The 14,426-nt window shown below is 46.6% G+C and overlaps 1 protein-coding gene across 3 annotated transcripts in view; it reads left to right on the plus strand.

Moving 5' to 3' along the window:
• PAPPA2 (pappalysin 2) overlaps positions 1-14,426 on the plus strand; it is a 273,265-nt gene that overhangs the window by 180,661 nt on the left and 78,178 nt on the right. For all 3 annotated transcript variants that reach the window (XM_043569391.1, XM_043569393.1, XM_043569392.1), the window contains 3 exons: positions 6,134-6,305; positions 9,948-10,125; positions 11,333-11,546. In XM_043569391.1, the coding sequence (XP_043425326.1) occupies positions 6,134-6,305; positions 9,948-10,125; positions 11,333-11,546 (564 nt within the window). The remainder of the gene's footprint in view (positions 1-6,133; positions 6,306-9,947; positions 10,126-11,332; positions 11,547-14,426) is intronic.

The raw sequence follows: 14,426 nt of genomic DNA on the forward strand, positions 1-14,426 counted from the left end.
GATGCCAGACAGTTTCTCCTAAACTAACCTAGGTTCCAGATATCAAATTGTGGTCAGCCTTTTCTGGCTGCTTACGGGAGGGTGGGATGTTGACTTGAGAAGAGTCCATGAGCTGATGTCATTCTGATTTTGAGTTTGAGCCAAAGCTTAATTAAATGTGTCTTTGTTGTTATATTGTAGTCTTAGTGTTCTGGAATACCCCATCGTTTCTTTCGGGCTCATTTTCCTCATCTCTAAAACGAGGAATTTGAGTTGAATTATGTTTAAGGTCCGTTTTACTTTTAACAAGCTATGGTTCCTCCAAGATCATTGTTAAAAGTCACCCCCACGCCCCCCAAAATTCACACTTAAGCAAATGAGGTCTTTAGCACATAATTTCCATTAGGCCTCACACGGGAGAAGCAAGGTTTCACTGTCCATTCTTATTGAGTCTGGAGTATTGTGGCAGTCTCGTGAAATTCCTCTGTGGTGGCTCAGACCCTCAGGGGATCCTTGGACCAAAGCTGTGGGCAGAAAAGCCAGGACTTCACCCATTTGTCAGTAACTACCCAGCATCCCAAATGTGGACCCTGGCTGGAAACTAGGCCAACTTCCTTCTAGTGGCCTCAAGACATGTAAAACTAAAAAGAGGTGCCTGATTTGGCATAGCCTGGGGGGCAGCTCGTGGTGTACCCTGTGTGGGATCTGTGTGCTCCCTCTGCAGAGAATGATGTCTGCTTTCTGGGGTCGGCCTTACCCTGTTCCTCACCCACCACTCACTACAAGGCAGAGCCAGGCTTTGGGAACTTGCCTGTAAGTCTGTCTTCAAATATGGATGTGGGCTCCTTTCACTAAAGGTTCTCTAAATTTGTTAGTTATAACTTGGGAGACCCACATATAATGAATTTTCTGCACCTCTCCGTGGTCGGTAGGAAATGGAGATTTTGTCAAAGCACCGAGAGTGCTACCTTGCCTGTGTTCTGTCTGTCAAGCATGGGAGGTAGCTTTCCAGAATATCTCTTTCGCCTTTCCAAATTCTATTCCTTCACTGAGGTCAAATCATATGCAGTGATAAAACTTTCTCTGAAACAGCCTTGAAGTTGTAATCAGTAATACATGAGCTTATTATTCTCTCATCAGCTATATTGAAAGCTTCTTCAGAACAGGAAAAGTGTTGCATGCTTTTGATCGATCTTATGGCTTCTACAGGACAATATGTACTTAATACATTGACATGTAATAATCAAGCAGTGGGACCAGGTTCTCCTCCTGGAATTGGCCTTGTTATGTTACAGTCTTGGCTTCTGGAATTTACTGACCTATCATTCAGGTTACGCATACCAGACCTTTGTGGCGCCGGTTTTCGTTCCTGGTGAGCAGCAAACTCTGTGCGACTTATAAAGTCACAGATGCTAAAATGACACCACAAGCCTTGAGAATCAAAATCTCCAGAGGACAAAGCCTGGGTAGCTGTGTTTTGAAAGCTGCTTAAACGAGTCGGATGTACAACCACGATTGAGGCCTGCCTCCTGCGGGCCGCTCCTTCACAAAACTGCCGACAGAAGTTTCTCAGGTACCGGCGTCACTCACAGACCCAACCAACAAAGGAAGCACCGGCATCACTGCAGTAGGATGGTATTAGGATTGTGCCTGGGTGCCCATGAGCAGGTTACGTACAAGAGGAAGATAGCCCAGGGTAAAGGTACATTTTGTACAGGGATTTCTCACTGAAAGCATTTTTTAAATTTTTTTTTTAACATTTATTTATTTTTGAGACAGAGAGATAGAGCATGAACAGGGGAGGGTCAGAGAAAGAGGGAGACACAGAATCTGAAACAGGCTCCAGGCTCTGAGCTGTCAGCACAGAGCCCGACGCGGGGCTCGAACCCACAGACCGCGAGATCGTGACCTGAGCCGAAGTCGGACGCTTAACCGACTGAGCCACCCAGGCGCCCCTGAAAGCATTTTTTGAAACGCTCCAACACAATGACCTTGGGGAGTGAGGACCAGAAGAGAGAGAGCGAAGGCTTATCAGAGAAATGGAGAGACAAAAAAACAAAGCTAGAGTTATGGGTAGGTGGTCATCTAGAAAGTGTGATTTTTAAGGGCCTATCGACTTAAAATTCCATCATGAAAAACTCATCCCTTTGACTTAAAACTTTATCTCCTGTTAATGTGGAAGTACCTGTGAGTCACATCTGGGTGGGCTCATCATATCCTTACCTGAGAACACATTGTGATGGGGTATGGGGAAAGATCTGAAAAAAATGGGTGGAAGGCTGAGGAGCTGTTGCCAAAGGAGGAAACATGCAAAGCAGGTCATCTCGCAGATGGCGGCAGCTGGACAAATATTGACAACTTGATTTGCTGTCATTTAAAAAGAAAACGTCTGGAAGCTAAGATGGACCATGGAATATTCTATATTTGCCCCTGACTGCCCTGCTGAGGTGAGGAGCTTCTTGGCTCTCCCTGGCCAATGCTGCTAGCTCCTGAATTCAGAAGAAGGCAACAGGAGAGCAGCCGCATCCCCCTGGGAGATGGCCTCGTGGTCTAGGCTGGCCAGAGAGCCAGGGCTCTGAGCTCCAGCCCGAGGGTTTTCCTCTGACTCGCTGTGTGGCCCCCGGCCAGTCTCCTGAGCAGCTTAATTTTCCTTGTGTGTCAAACCAAGATAAACACCTAACTTCCCACCTCTCTGGGGCATTGTAAGATTTCGCCCCTGCCACTTTCGTTAGCATTTGTCCAAAGACCATAAGAAGAAAGCTCCTAGGAAGTTTTAAGACAAACCGTTTTGACTCTTAGCATTATCCTTCTGAGAGGAGAGCTTGTGTAGCACTAGGTGGAAAGGAGAAGGTATGGGGAGGGCGGGAAAATGGAGGACGCAGCTCCACTCGGAAAAGCAGTGTTTGCGGTGGAAGAGAAACACGAAAGGAGGGGGGGGTTGGGGTGCAGGGGAGAGAATTCTACAATTGGTACCAGATGCCATCAGAAGCTAACGACCTGACAAACACCGTCCTCATAAAACAAATTCCTTAAAAAGGAAGCAAATGGAAATGTAAGCTAGTGAAGGAATTTGCAGCAGCTGCCCTAAAACCATTTCTCACTTCATAAACAGGTCTGGGTTTGGTGCCTTTTTTTTTTCTTGGTCTTATTTCATGCCACACTTTCCCCCTCTTCTGTGCTCCCCTCTTCCGTCTCACTCTTCCTCCTTTGCCGCCAGTGCTGGAAGGACTTCTTACACCGGTAGCCTAGCAACAGCGGTGAACGGAACCCCATCTTGACAGAAGGAGGCTCATTCAGAGTATTTGCTCTGTGTCTTATCTCGGCACGCATTTGTCCTCAACGATGACACGGATTAATTAATTGGCTGGAGTCACTGACAAACAGCACGTGCTATTTCACATTAATTTCCTGGCAACAAGCTGACAGGAACCAGAACTGTTAATGACTCTGTTTTCTAGTACTCTCTGTTTACCAGGCTGAAGAAATATTACTTTCTTGTGGACATCAAGGAATGCAGCAGCATCTATGAAACTTGGAGCTCTGTAGCATCACTAATGAGGTGTATTGATCTCATCCCATGGAGGATGGTCAGGTTTCAGATCCCTCATCCAGAGAGGTCAATAAAGACTCGGGGACAAAGATTTATTTCCTGTACTGCATACCCAATTATCAGCACTGGATTTGGGGGAATTTATGTTGAGAGTTAACAGTCCCTACCCCCCAATTCATATATTCCTTCCTCCACCAGGCTCCGTGGAATGAATCTGAGGGAAACCATACCACTGAAGGGAATGCTCAGGACTCAGAGGATTAAAAAAGTTTCTTTCATACCACTCAACTCCAATACCTCTATCCTATACCTAATAACCATAGATAAAGAATGTCACTGACATATGACTTAAATCCTAGGGGTACAAGATAAGAGGCAGCAACTTTTGCACATTCAGATCAAATCCATCCTTTTTGGATTAGTGCTTTTTTGTTTTTTAAGTTTTATTTATTTATTTTGAGAGAGAGAGAGACAGCGTGGGCAGGGGAAGGGCAGAGAGAGGGAGAGAGAGAATCCCAAGCAGGCTCCATGCTGTCAGCACAGAGCCTGATGTGGGGCTCGAACTCATGAACCGTGAGATCATGACCTGAGCTGAAACCAAGAGCCAGATGACGCTCAACCGACTGAGCCACCCAGGCACCCTTTGGATTAGTGCTTTTAAAATCAATTCTCATTTATTTCGAGGTGGTATGTGCATATTCAATGACCTTTAGTTTTTCACTTTCTTGTATTTTCCAGCTTTTTAATAAAGTCATTGACTGTTAACAGAATTCTAGGACCATTGACCATAACAGAATTCTAGGTAGAGCAAATTAACGATGATGAGAGTCACAGTATCCTTTCAACTAATATTTGACACCACTGACAACAACATCATGAACAAGAAAATATAGGAAAATATCGGGTTGGTCACCTCAACTAGACTATGATTTCCTTAGGGGCATGATACTTATTGTACCCCCGGTACTCAAACGAATACCTTGCCAACAGTAAGTGTGCAGTAGATGTTGACTGGTGAATGAATGAATAGGGGCAAGATGGTTGAATGACCGTTCGATGATAATATTTTTGTGTTTCAGATTCCCGTCTGTCATTTGAAAATTTAACAAATTACCCATTTTAGTAGCCATTGACTGACTTTGCTGTGCGAACACATTTAAGTCAGCCAGCTTTTATTGTGTTTGCTACTGCAAGGTATATGGCGAATATAAAAGCGGGTCAGAGTCGGAATTTGTCTTCGAGAAGGTCATAATCTGGTTGGGAGTTTGAGCACTTAGGAGATACTCAGATCCCAATTGCGTTGTAGATCCAAGAATGGATAAATTAAAGAATAAGCAGATGCGTACATGACTATAATATAGGATAGAGTAATAGGAGTGTTAGAGGGAAATTATTTTTAAATTTTCCCTGGGAGGTTCACAGGAGGAAAATACCTGAAGGGACTTCTTGGAGAAGAAAGTCCTTTTAGAAATCTCGACAGTTTGAGCAAAGGTACAGAAATGAGAAAACCAAAAAGTATGGATTGCCAACAGAAAACAAGCCACTGAGGGTGGGACTTGGGCCATCGGCAGTGGAGCAGTAGGGGGATTTAGCCTGGGAACCATAACACCCTGTGGGATATGTGCCTTTATGATCCTCCTCTTATGAGGGAAGGAGCTGAAACACTGGGGAATGAATAACTCAACCAAAGCACACAGGTAGTAAGTGGCGGATCCAGGATCCAAAGTCAGACGGTATGGGGCCATGCCCTCATTTTTCATCTCTACACTGCTGCCGTGGGAAGAGGGCAATGCTCGTTTTGCTCTTGGTGCTGTTATGGTCCAGACTGAGTCACCCTGAACCTGGGGAGTTAAGCTCTGTCACCCATTCTTGGTTGATCGGCCCTAGAGCCCTAGGCAGTGGTCCTGCTCTGCTGAGATGATGTCCCCGAAGCACCTAGCACAACGTCAGGCACAAGGCAGGGATTTAGTATGTGTGAGTTTCCTCTTCCTGTCATGGGCTCCGTTTCTCATTAGCCAGTGTGGACGTTCAGTGGAGGGTAGTGCTCTGGCTACAGTTGTCAAAAATATTTCCACACCAATCAGTGAATAAATGTTTCCTTTTCTGCCATCTCAGATATCCCAGACCTTTCATGTAGGGCCCTCTGGAATCCATCTGTAATCAAACAACTGAAAGGTCAGTGTGTGACACAACCCGGGGCCCCCAGGATCCGCTCCTGATCTGGGTCTGCTCTGATTGTTTGGGACCCAGTGGTACCGGTGGTTAAACATTTCGAGGATTGCTCTCTAATCTACCCATTTGTGATGCCATCCAGAGCTCTTGGGACACGTTCCCCACCTCGTCCTGTCACCATTTTGTCCTCCTGGAAGACCCGGAGGAAGTCGTTTAATCATCCGTGACCCGTTAGCTGATTATCGTTCTTTTTCATTTTATGTCACACAGTTCCAGGTCATACGGAAGGAGGTGATGAGTTCAGTGTTGGGTTTGGAGAAAAATCATTCTCTTTGGTTTGGAGGCACTTTCCAGACGGGAAGCTGCAGAGTCTTTGCTGTCGCCCTCTGGTTTGGAGTCCGTCTAAGATGCTTTTGTTTCTGTCATCCCCAGCTGTGTCCACCGGCCCTGTGGGGAGCAGGGCAGCTGTGCGCCATTGCTGCTTGATCATGCGGATATGGTGAACTGTACCTCTGGTGGCCCAGGTCACATGAAGTGTGCTATCACCTGTCAAAGGGGGTTTGCCCTTCAGGCCAGCAGCGGGCAATACCTCAGGCCCGTGCAGGTGAGTTGAAAACCCGTGGTCATCGAGACCAAGCTCCTGGGGAGGGAGGGGACCTACACTCCTTCCCTGGGCTGGATTGGGGAAAGGCAGGTGTTTTTAAATCATTTGGAAGGAAAGGTGAGGATTCTAACAAGCAAGGAGAGCACGGCTTCACCGAAATGCAAGGTATATAAGAGCACATGCAGTTCTCATCAACTAGGGTGTCGGTTTCTCTCGTGCAGACAGTAGGTAGGGATACTTATCCCATCCTCCTTCCTTGTTTCTGTCTTCCTGTCAGAAATTATGGTCCCACTTTTGACTTCAAGATGAGAATGCTACACCTTAGACTTGTCCACAATTTGTAAATAAGATAGGTTGTAATATAAGATAGGTTGTAATCAGCTTGTCTGTGGCTCGTGGTTTGACCCCCCAGACCTCCTGACAAGAAGGTTGGAGAAAGAGTCTGATTTTCTTCCCTGTGTTACTGAGGTAGGGATTATATCATGGTTCTACCTTTTACCTAATTTTCCACAGTCTGCAAGCTACCGTAGTACCATTTCCAGCATTTGGAGGGAGTAGAACATGTTAGTTAAGAGCGTGGCTCATGTGACAATCGCAGAATGAAATTTTGGCTCCACTGTTTATTAGTTGTATAATTTTTGGTAAAAACAAGCTTTCTTCCATGTTTGTGAAATAACGAGGACAGAAGTATTTCTGTCATTGAGTTATAATGATGACTGATGGGAAATAATTTAAAAGCTTCTAGCTAAGGGGCGCCTGCATGGCTCGACTGGTTAAGCGTCCGATTCTTGATTTCAGCTCAGGTCGTGATCTCACAGTTCGTGGGTTCGAGCCCCATGTCAGGCTCTGTGCTGACAGCAAGGAGCTTGGGATTCTCTCTCACTCCTTCCCTCTCTGCCCCTCCCCAGCTTGTTCTTTCTCTCTCTCTCTCTCTCAAGATAAATAACTAAACATTTAAAAAAATTTAAAAGCTTCTAGCTAAATGATAGGCACACAGCACTCTGTTAAGCTGCCATTACTATGAGCATGATAATGTATTCTCAACTAAGACTTCTGTTTTCCATCTTTCCTTTAGGGAGCTTTCAATACTCTGCAGAGGGATCTTTAAACTTGAAATCAACCATTAGAAAACCATGACCATAATATGAGACAAAGGATGCATTAGGGAAAAGATAATGGTGCTTGAGGAGAGGACCAGAAAGCCATGGTATGATCAGGAAAAAATGGATGCAAGCCTGGTGGTCAGGTGTCAGTGGTGCCCAAGATTGGGATCTTTTGCCTTTTGTACCAATTGACTACTTAGTAGACTGTAGATTCACGGAAAATCCTCACTTGCTTAGAGATAGTCTGAATTTAAATACACAAGAGTTGGCTTCAGATGGTTTAGGTTCTTCATAGAGAAACAGTTTTAATATACCTTGAGGCACCAACTCCTCGGTCCGTGATGCTTTGGTCAGAAAGGCAGGGCTCTTGTTACCTATTCTTCACCCAGCTTAACTCACACTAAAAAAGATAGAGGGAATGCAAAGGAATTGAAAAAAAAAAGTAGGGATTAAATACATTTGTGTGATAGGTAAAGAGGGGGAGAGAAGAAAAGACAGTGTTTGCAATGTGTTAAAGTTAGGAGCAAAGTCAAGACAAAATGGGCAATATTTAATGAAGGCGAAGCCAGGAGAAAAACCAGGCAATATAGGCAGAGTTTGAGACAGATGCTGTGATTGTTGTGGTTTGAGACAGGCTTCCAGGCTGCGATCAGTGTGTGAGGGGCAGGGTCTGGGTTGGGAGGAGGAAGGTGGGAGCTCACCTTTGCCAACCGTACGGTGGAGTCAGCCAACACAGCTCCTGTCACCCGAAGCTGGCCCCACTGAGGGAATTCTACGATCCCGGCTCGTGAACACAAGACAGTGGGGAATATTTGCTTTTTGTTGACACAGGAACTGAAACTAAACAGAAAAATGTGTCTGGCTTTGACTTGGGTCCTTCTGGCAGGCGACAGGGAAGCCCTGGGAAGAGGGAGGAGCAGCTGGCCATGAGCGAGTGTCAGGGGTGACAGGTGCTTTCGCCAGTCATTTTACCTTTGGCTTCACTGCCACTGTGGTCTCCTGGCGGCATGGCTGCTGAGCCGCAGAATCTCCCCGCTCTCTCTCTGACCTGCGGTAACCCATTGGCTGGAGGGACGGCTGTGCTCTTTCCCAAACAAGCCGTGAACTTCCAGGCCTCTAGGTTTCTGCTCATTCTGTTCCCTTCCCTCTGGACTCTTTCTTCTCCCCTACCCTCTGCTCCTGCTCGTCCTTCATAGGCCAGTTCCTGGGCCCCCACCTCTGGGAACCTCCCTGCAGACACTTACCTCCTGCTCACAGAGGGGCGCTTCCTCCTCTAGCCCCGCCCCCACGTGCCATCTCCCCACCACAAAACAAGCACCTAGATATGAGAGGGCTGTCTCCTTTTATATTTTTATATTTTCTCTCTTCTTGGTCCCCATTGGCTCCTTCTTTCATTTTGTCGTTCACATCCTTTGTAGTGTGTTCTTCAAATTTTAGAGAAGGGAGTAGGCTGTAAGTATAACAATGTTATCTCTTGCATTTTCCTTCCTTGTTGCCTTTCGTCCCTTCCTCTCTCTCTCTTTCTTTCTTTCCATACTCCCTCTGGTTTTCTGAGCCATTGTTTCAGCCTGTGATTTGCCGTGCTGCTAGACGATGAGGTCCTTGAGGGTGTCTTGTGTATCCCAACCTACACAGAACCTGGCCCTTTCCAAGGGCTCAAGAAATGTCTCTTCGTTTATTTAGTGATGATGAACCCTAGGGCCACCCACCAAACATGACGGGCTCAGGGAACTGGAAACCCTCCAGTTTAACCACAGGTTTGGAAGGTGCCTTGTGGGCATTAATTCTTGGCCATTCTTGGATACTCTGCCCAGCAGAGATACGTACGTTCGTAGCATTATCAGTTGACTCACCCTCCAGGGTGTCAGCAGGAGCCGGATGACGTGCTCTGAAGGGGGCAGTGTGAGAGATTTTAATACAGAGACTACCTATGAAGGCAGGATGCGGGGAAATCATAAGGATACGGTGCAGAATCCCAGGGTGATGGGGTGACATCACCTATAGGCCTGAAGAGTCGACTGCAGGGAGCAGTCAACAGAACCCACAGGAAGAGAGTGCAGGAGAGGATGGAGAGGGCCACCAGAGGACAAAGCCGGCGGCCAGTAATGCCCTAGAGAGGGAGCAGGAAGAATGAGCACCCTGACCTCCCTTTCCTTCCTGGCTCTGCAGTCTCCCACCTGAGTGTGCTAGGTGTTGGGGCCAAGCACAGTCAGAGGAATGAAACCCACAGGGGCACAGAACACGGCGGAGGAGGGCACAGAGTGGATCCAGGAGCCCATGGGGGGAAGCCACGAGTTGGGTGGGAGGAGTGTCTCCACTTCATGATTCTCTTACACTAACAGGGGCGGTCAGCAGCCGCCCACCTGGCTATTGTGAGACTGTATCAAAGCCAACAGGGCACGAAGGGGGAGCGAGGCAAAATAATTTGATCTGTTGTGAATGTTTGCACCAGTAATCACCGGGACTCTTCCAAAGCTTGGAAACTACTTTGATAAGCCTTTTCATGTGACCTTGATGGAGGAAAATTCTCCGTTTCCAGAAGGAAATTCTGCTCACCTGTTCCTCTGGGCACTGGGACCGGGCTGTGAGCTGCATGCCCCTTGATTGTGGCGTTCCCGACCCATCTTTGGTGAACTACGCAAACTTCTCCTGCTCAGAGGGAACAGACTTTCTGAAGCGCTGTTCAATCTCCTGTGTCCCACCAGCCAAGCTCCAAGGTATTGTCAGCCAAGCAGGAACCGAACGCAAGTTCTCTTCAGCCTTTCACTCTTTGGGGGTTGTGTGGGGGGTCTTTCTTCCACCCTAGTACTCTTCCCATTTTCTCTGCTGTGCCACCCTCTCCTGATAACACCACCAAAGTCCCAAAGGGCAACGCTTTTCTTTGTCCCAATCACGTGGAAGGATGCTCTGTCTCAGGTCTCATTAATGAAAGACACTTAGACTTCCCTGTTTTTATTTGGTTGTATGTCCTCTGGAAACAAGCTGAGTAACAGTTGCCTGATCACATTAATAATTAAGAAACACTTTACGATGCACATTTTTTACTTAACATTTACAACCTTCCTCTGCGTTAGGTGCTTTTAGTTCTATTGTATAGGTAAGAACAGAGTTGCAGGAATCGCCCCTGGCTGTGCTGAAAGTAAGAGCTGAAGATGGGAGAGAGCCTGCTCTGACCCCACACTTACTCTTCACCTCTTCTCAGCCTTTGGTGTGCCTAACAAGGACCCAGGAGGCTTGTTACAAATGCAGCTTCCTGGGCCTAATGCTGCCAGAGCCTGATTTAGTAGGTCTGAGGTGGATTGGCGATGTTACTGTGGGAAGTTCATGGATTGCATTTGGAGGGACCATGAATGGCCCTGGGGCATAGAGTGTGGTGTTTATGTACAGAACTCTGCATCCAAACTACCCGAGTTCAAACCCTGTGTCTGCCGCTCTGGCAAGTTACCTGAACTCAATTTCCCCATCTACAAAGTAAGAGATAATGATGGTATCTATTTCAGTGGGTTGCTTCAGGTGTGAAGTTTATGCAAGTGTCGTAAAATGCTTTGAACAGTGCCTGGCATATAGCCCTCTCAAGGTGTCTTCTCTGATTATTATTATGCTTTCCACGATACTGCCACTAATATATTTTTGTTATTTGTAGTTGGGAAGGGAGGTAATGATTTGGCTGATAGCTATTCTTCCACTCTGGTCAGAAAATACCTACCTGACCTCCGTTCTGTGTAGGACATCACAGGAGATGCTCAGTGGGGGAAAGAGAGATAGCATGAACACTGGACCTGAGATGTTAGAGACGATTCTCAACAAAGAATTACGTGACTTCCTGAGAACACTGACAGCTTGACAGGTTTTTGTTCTTTTCTGCTGCACGTTGGTTTCCGGACTCTGCCCTGAGCATTCTGTGCTTTTCTTTCCTGGGGTCAGGACTGAACCCATGGCTGACTTGTCTTGAAGACGGGCTCTGGTCCCTCCCGGAAGCCTACTGCAAGTTGGAGTGTGACGCCCCCCCTGTAATCCCGAATGCCAGCCTGCTCTTGCCTCACTGCCTCCAGGGCAACCATGACGTGGGCTCCGTCTGTAGATACGAATGCAAACCAGGCTACTACGCCGAGCCGAGTGCCGAGGGTAAAGTCAGGAGGTAAGCTGGGTTGTTTCTGGGTCTTTGCAGTTCTCTCTGCCCTCGAACTTTCACTTGTAAATCCCAGACCATTGTTTTGGAAATAATATTAAGATCTTCCAGTTGTCCATTGCTTGTTGTGCTTGTTTTTCTGTATAATCTCTCTTTACCTGCACAGGTGTATTCTCCAGGCAGACAGATTGACCAGGTGTGCTTTCTGTAAAGATATTCTTTCCCATAGGAGTTCCCATCAGCCTCACTTAGGGGCTTTTTATTTAGTTGTTTGTTTGTTTATATTTTTTAGTTTTTAAATTTTTTAAAATGTTTATTTATTTTTGAGAGAGAGAGAGAGAGAGACAGACAGACAGACAGACAGACAGAATCTGAAGCAGACCCCAGGCTCTGAACTGTCAGCACAGAGCCAGACGTGGGGCTCGAACTCACGAACCATGAGATCATGACCTGAGCTGAAGTCGGATGCTTAATAAAGTGAACCACCCAGGCACCCCCCGCTTAGGTGCTTTTTAAAAGAATCTCTGCCCTGGGGGCGCCTGGGTGGCTCAGTCGGTTAAGCGTCTGACTTCGGCTCAGGTCATGATCTTACAGTTCATGAGTTCGAGCATTGCATTGGGCCCTGTGCTCACAGCGAGGAGCCTGCCTCAGATTCTCTGTCTCCCTCTCTCTCTGCCCCTCCCCTGCTCTGTCTCTCTCAAAAATGTTTTAAATAAACTTTAAAAATAAATACATAAAAATATCTCTGCCCTAATTACTGTTTTCCTTGAAAGTAAGTGTTGGGAGCTTCCCAAGTGTTACGCGTGTCGCCCAAATCCAACTGTGGGCAGAACATCCTCTTCAGGACGGTTGGGAATTTATGATTGTGGCTCTAGGAGAAACTGCCTGGGCTGGTCCCCAGTCCAGACATTTATTACCTGTGTGATGCTGGGAAGGTTTCTTTCTCCGCCTCGGTCTTTCTCATCTGTAAAACAAAGACAGTAATAATAATACCTATCTGATAGGGCTTGTGTGGGGGCTAAATTAATTAATTAAGTAATTAATAATAAGGTTTGGTAAATTTATTTTAAAAACATAAAACTCAATACATATTAGCCATTACTATCATTGTAGTCTGTCTGCCTTCTCCCTCCCGGGTTCTGTGTGCGCGCACACTCCTAGAACATTCCCAGACCTAGGGAAACTGGGAGCCTTTCTTCTGATCAGAAAGAACAAAAGCCTCGTGGCACCCTTTAAAAGGAAAGGCTCTGAGGAGAGTCCTGCTGGGCTTCAAATCCCTGTCAGCTCCCCTTTTTTTTCATCTGAGTAGCCTCAGGCAAGTTATGTAACTCTTTGGGTCTCCTTGGTAAGTTGAAGATAATGGCCACTTCAGTGTTGAGGTGAAGATGGCAGGAAATAATGCACCCCCCTCCCCTGCCTGCCTTGTGCCAATGGCTCAAAAAAGGGTTTCAGAAAAAGAAGGCTTTTCTGAACAAAAAAAACAAACAAAAAGCTTTCAGAAAAAGGAAACTCCTTTCACTCTGTAACTAGTAGCTATACTTTCCCTATCATAAATTATGTGGTATAGGAGAAAATCTAGTTTGTTTCTTACCCAGGACTTAATTAAAAGTCTCCCCATGGTAGGTATTTTTTTAAAGATGGATTTTTAAAAATATTTTTAAGAATGTTTTGCTTATTTTTGAGAGAGAGAGAGAAAGAGATGGGGGGTGAGGGAAGGGGCAGATAGAGAGGGGGACAGCGGATCCAAAGTGGGCTCCACGCTGACAGCAGTGAGCCAGATGTGGGGCTCAAACTCATGAACTGTGAGTTCAAGACCTGAGCCGAAGCCTGCCGCTTAACTGACTGAACCACCCAAGCGCCCAGGGATTTGTGTTTTGAACTAACAAGATCCCAGCTGTGGCATTACCAGTGAGGCCAAGGGATACAGGGTTTGCTTATAAGCTAGACTTCTTTAAGGGGACAGAAGAATATCAGGAAACTTACTCTCTGGCTCTCATTTGACCTTCACTAGTCAGTACTCAGCCATCTTTCTGTGGGGTGGATTGAGTCTGACTTTGTCCAGAGCCTTCCACTCCAGAGAAAGCCTGGGCTTCTACAGGCTTCTATGTGTGTGTGTGTGTGTGTGTGTGTGTGTGTGGGCGGTGGTGGGGAGAGGGGCTGAGGGGGCGGAGGGGCGGGGGGCAGGCAGGGAGCAAGTCAGGCGAGAGCCAGGCTGATGAGAATATGAATAATACTGATGAAAAATTCATTAAGAGGCAGCACTGGGTTCAGTGGACTCTGGCAGGTATAGTCAACAGTTTTTGACAACTGAAAACACATTTGCATGTGATTTTCATAGGATCTAGATCAATTTGCATAGGCACGCATTGACAGGCAGTGAGGACCTGGGCCACCTTCAAGTGGTATTACAACTCACCTGCAGGCTGCTGTTTTCTGGCTTCTTCCTTCTCTCTTCTTGCCTCCCTTTTCACAGACCTGCACCTGACTCAGGTATCTGCAGAACAGTGTGGAGAAGAATAATTGAGGGGGAGAGAAAATTCTCCAGACCAGGAGGAATTAAGGGTGGAGGGATTATTTCTAGCTCCCTCGGCCCATGGCTGAGCTTTGTGTTGAGACCGAGCCTTCCCCCTAGAACTTTGGGCTTTCTGCCTTAACCTGCACCTCTGACTCGGCCGGCTTTCCCAGTCCGGGCAGGGGCACACAAGGGCCATTTGTTGGCATAGCTCTTCTGGTTGAGAAACTGGAAGCTTGCAACATCGGCATCGGTTCTGGCATAAACATTTACATTCGCAAACACCGTGCTGAGGAAAGATTAAATTATTTACCCCACTGTGTAAACTGATTTAAATCTTAGTTTACACCTGTTTACATAGCAGGCGGTGGATTGGT

Source organism: Prionailurus bengalensis, chromosome E4, assembly GCF_016509475.1.
Source record: "Prionailurus bengalensis isolate Pbe53 chromosome E4, Fcat_Pben_1.1_paternal_pri, whole genome shotgun sequence".
NCBI classification, from domain to species: Eukaryota; Metazoa; Chordata; class Mammalia; order Carnivora; family Felidae; genus Prionailurus; species Prionailurus bengalensis.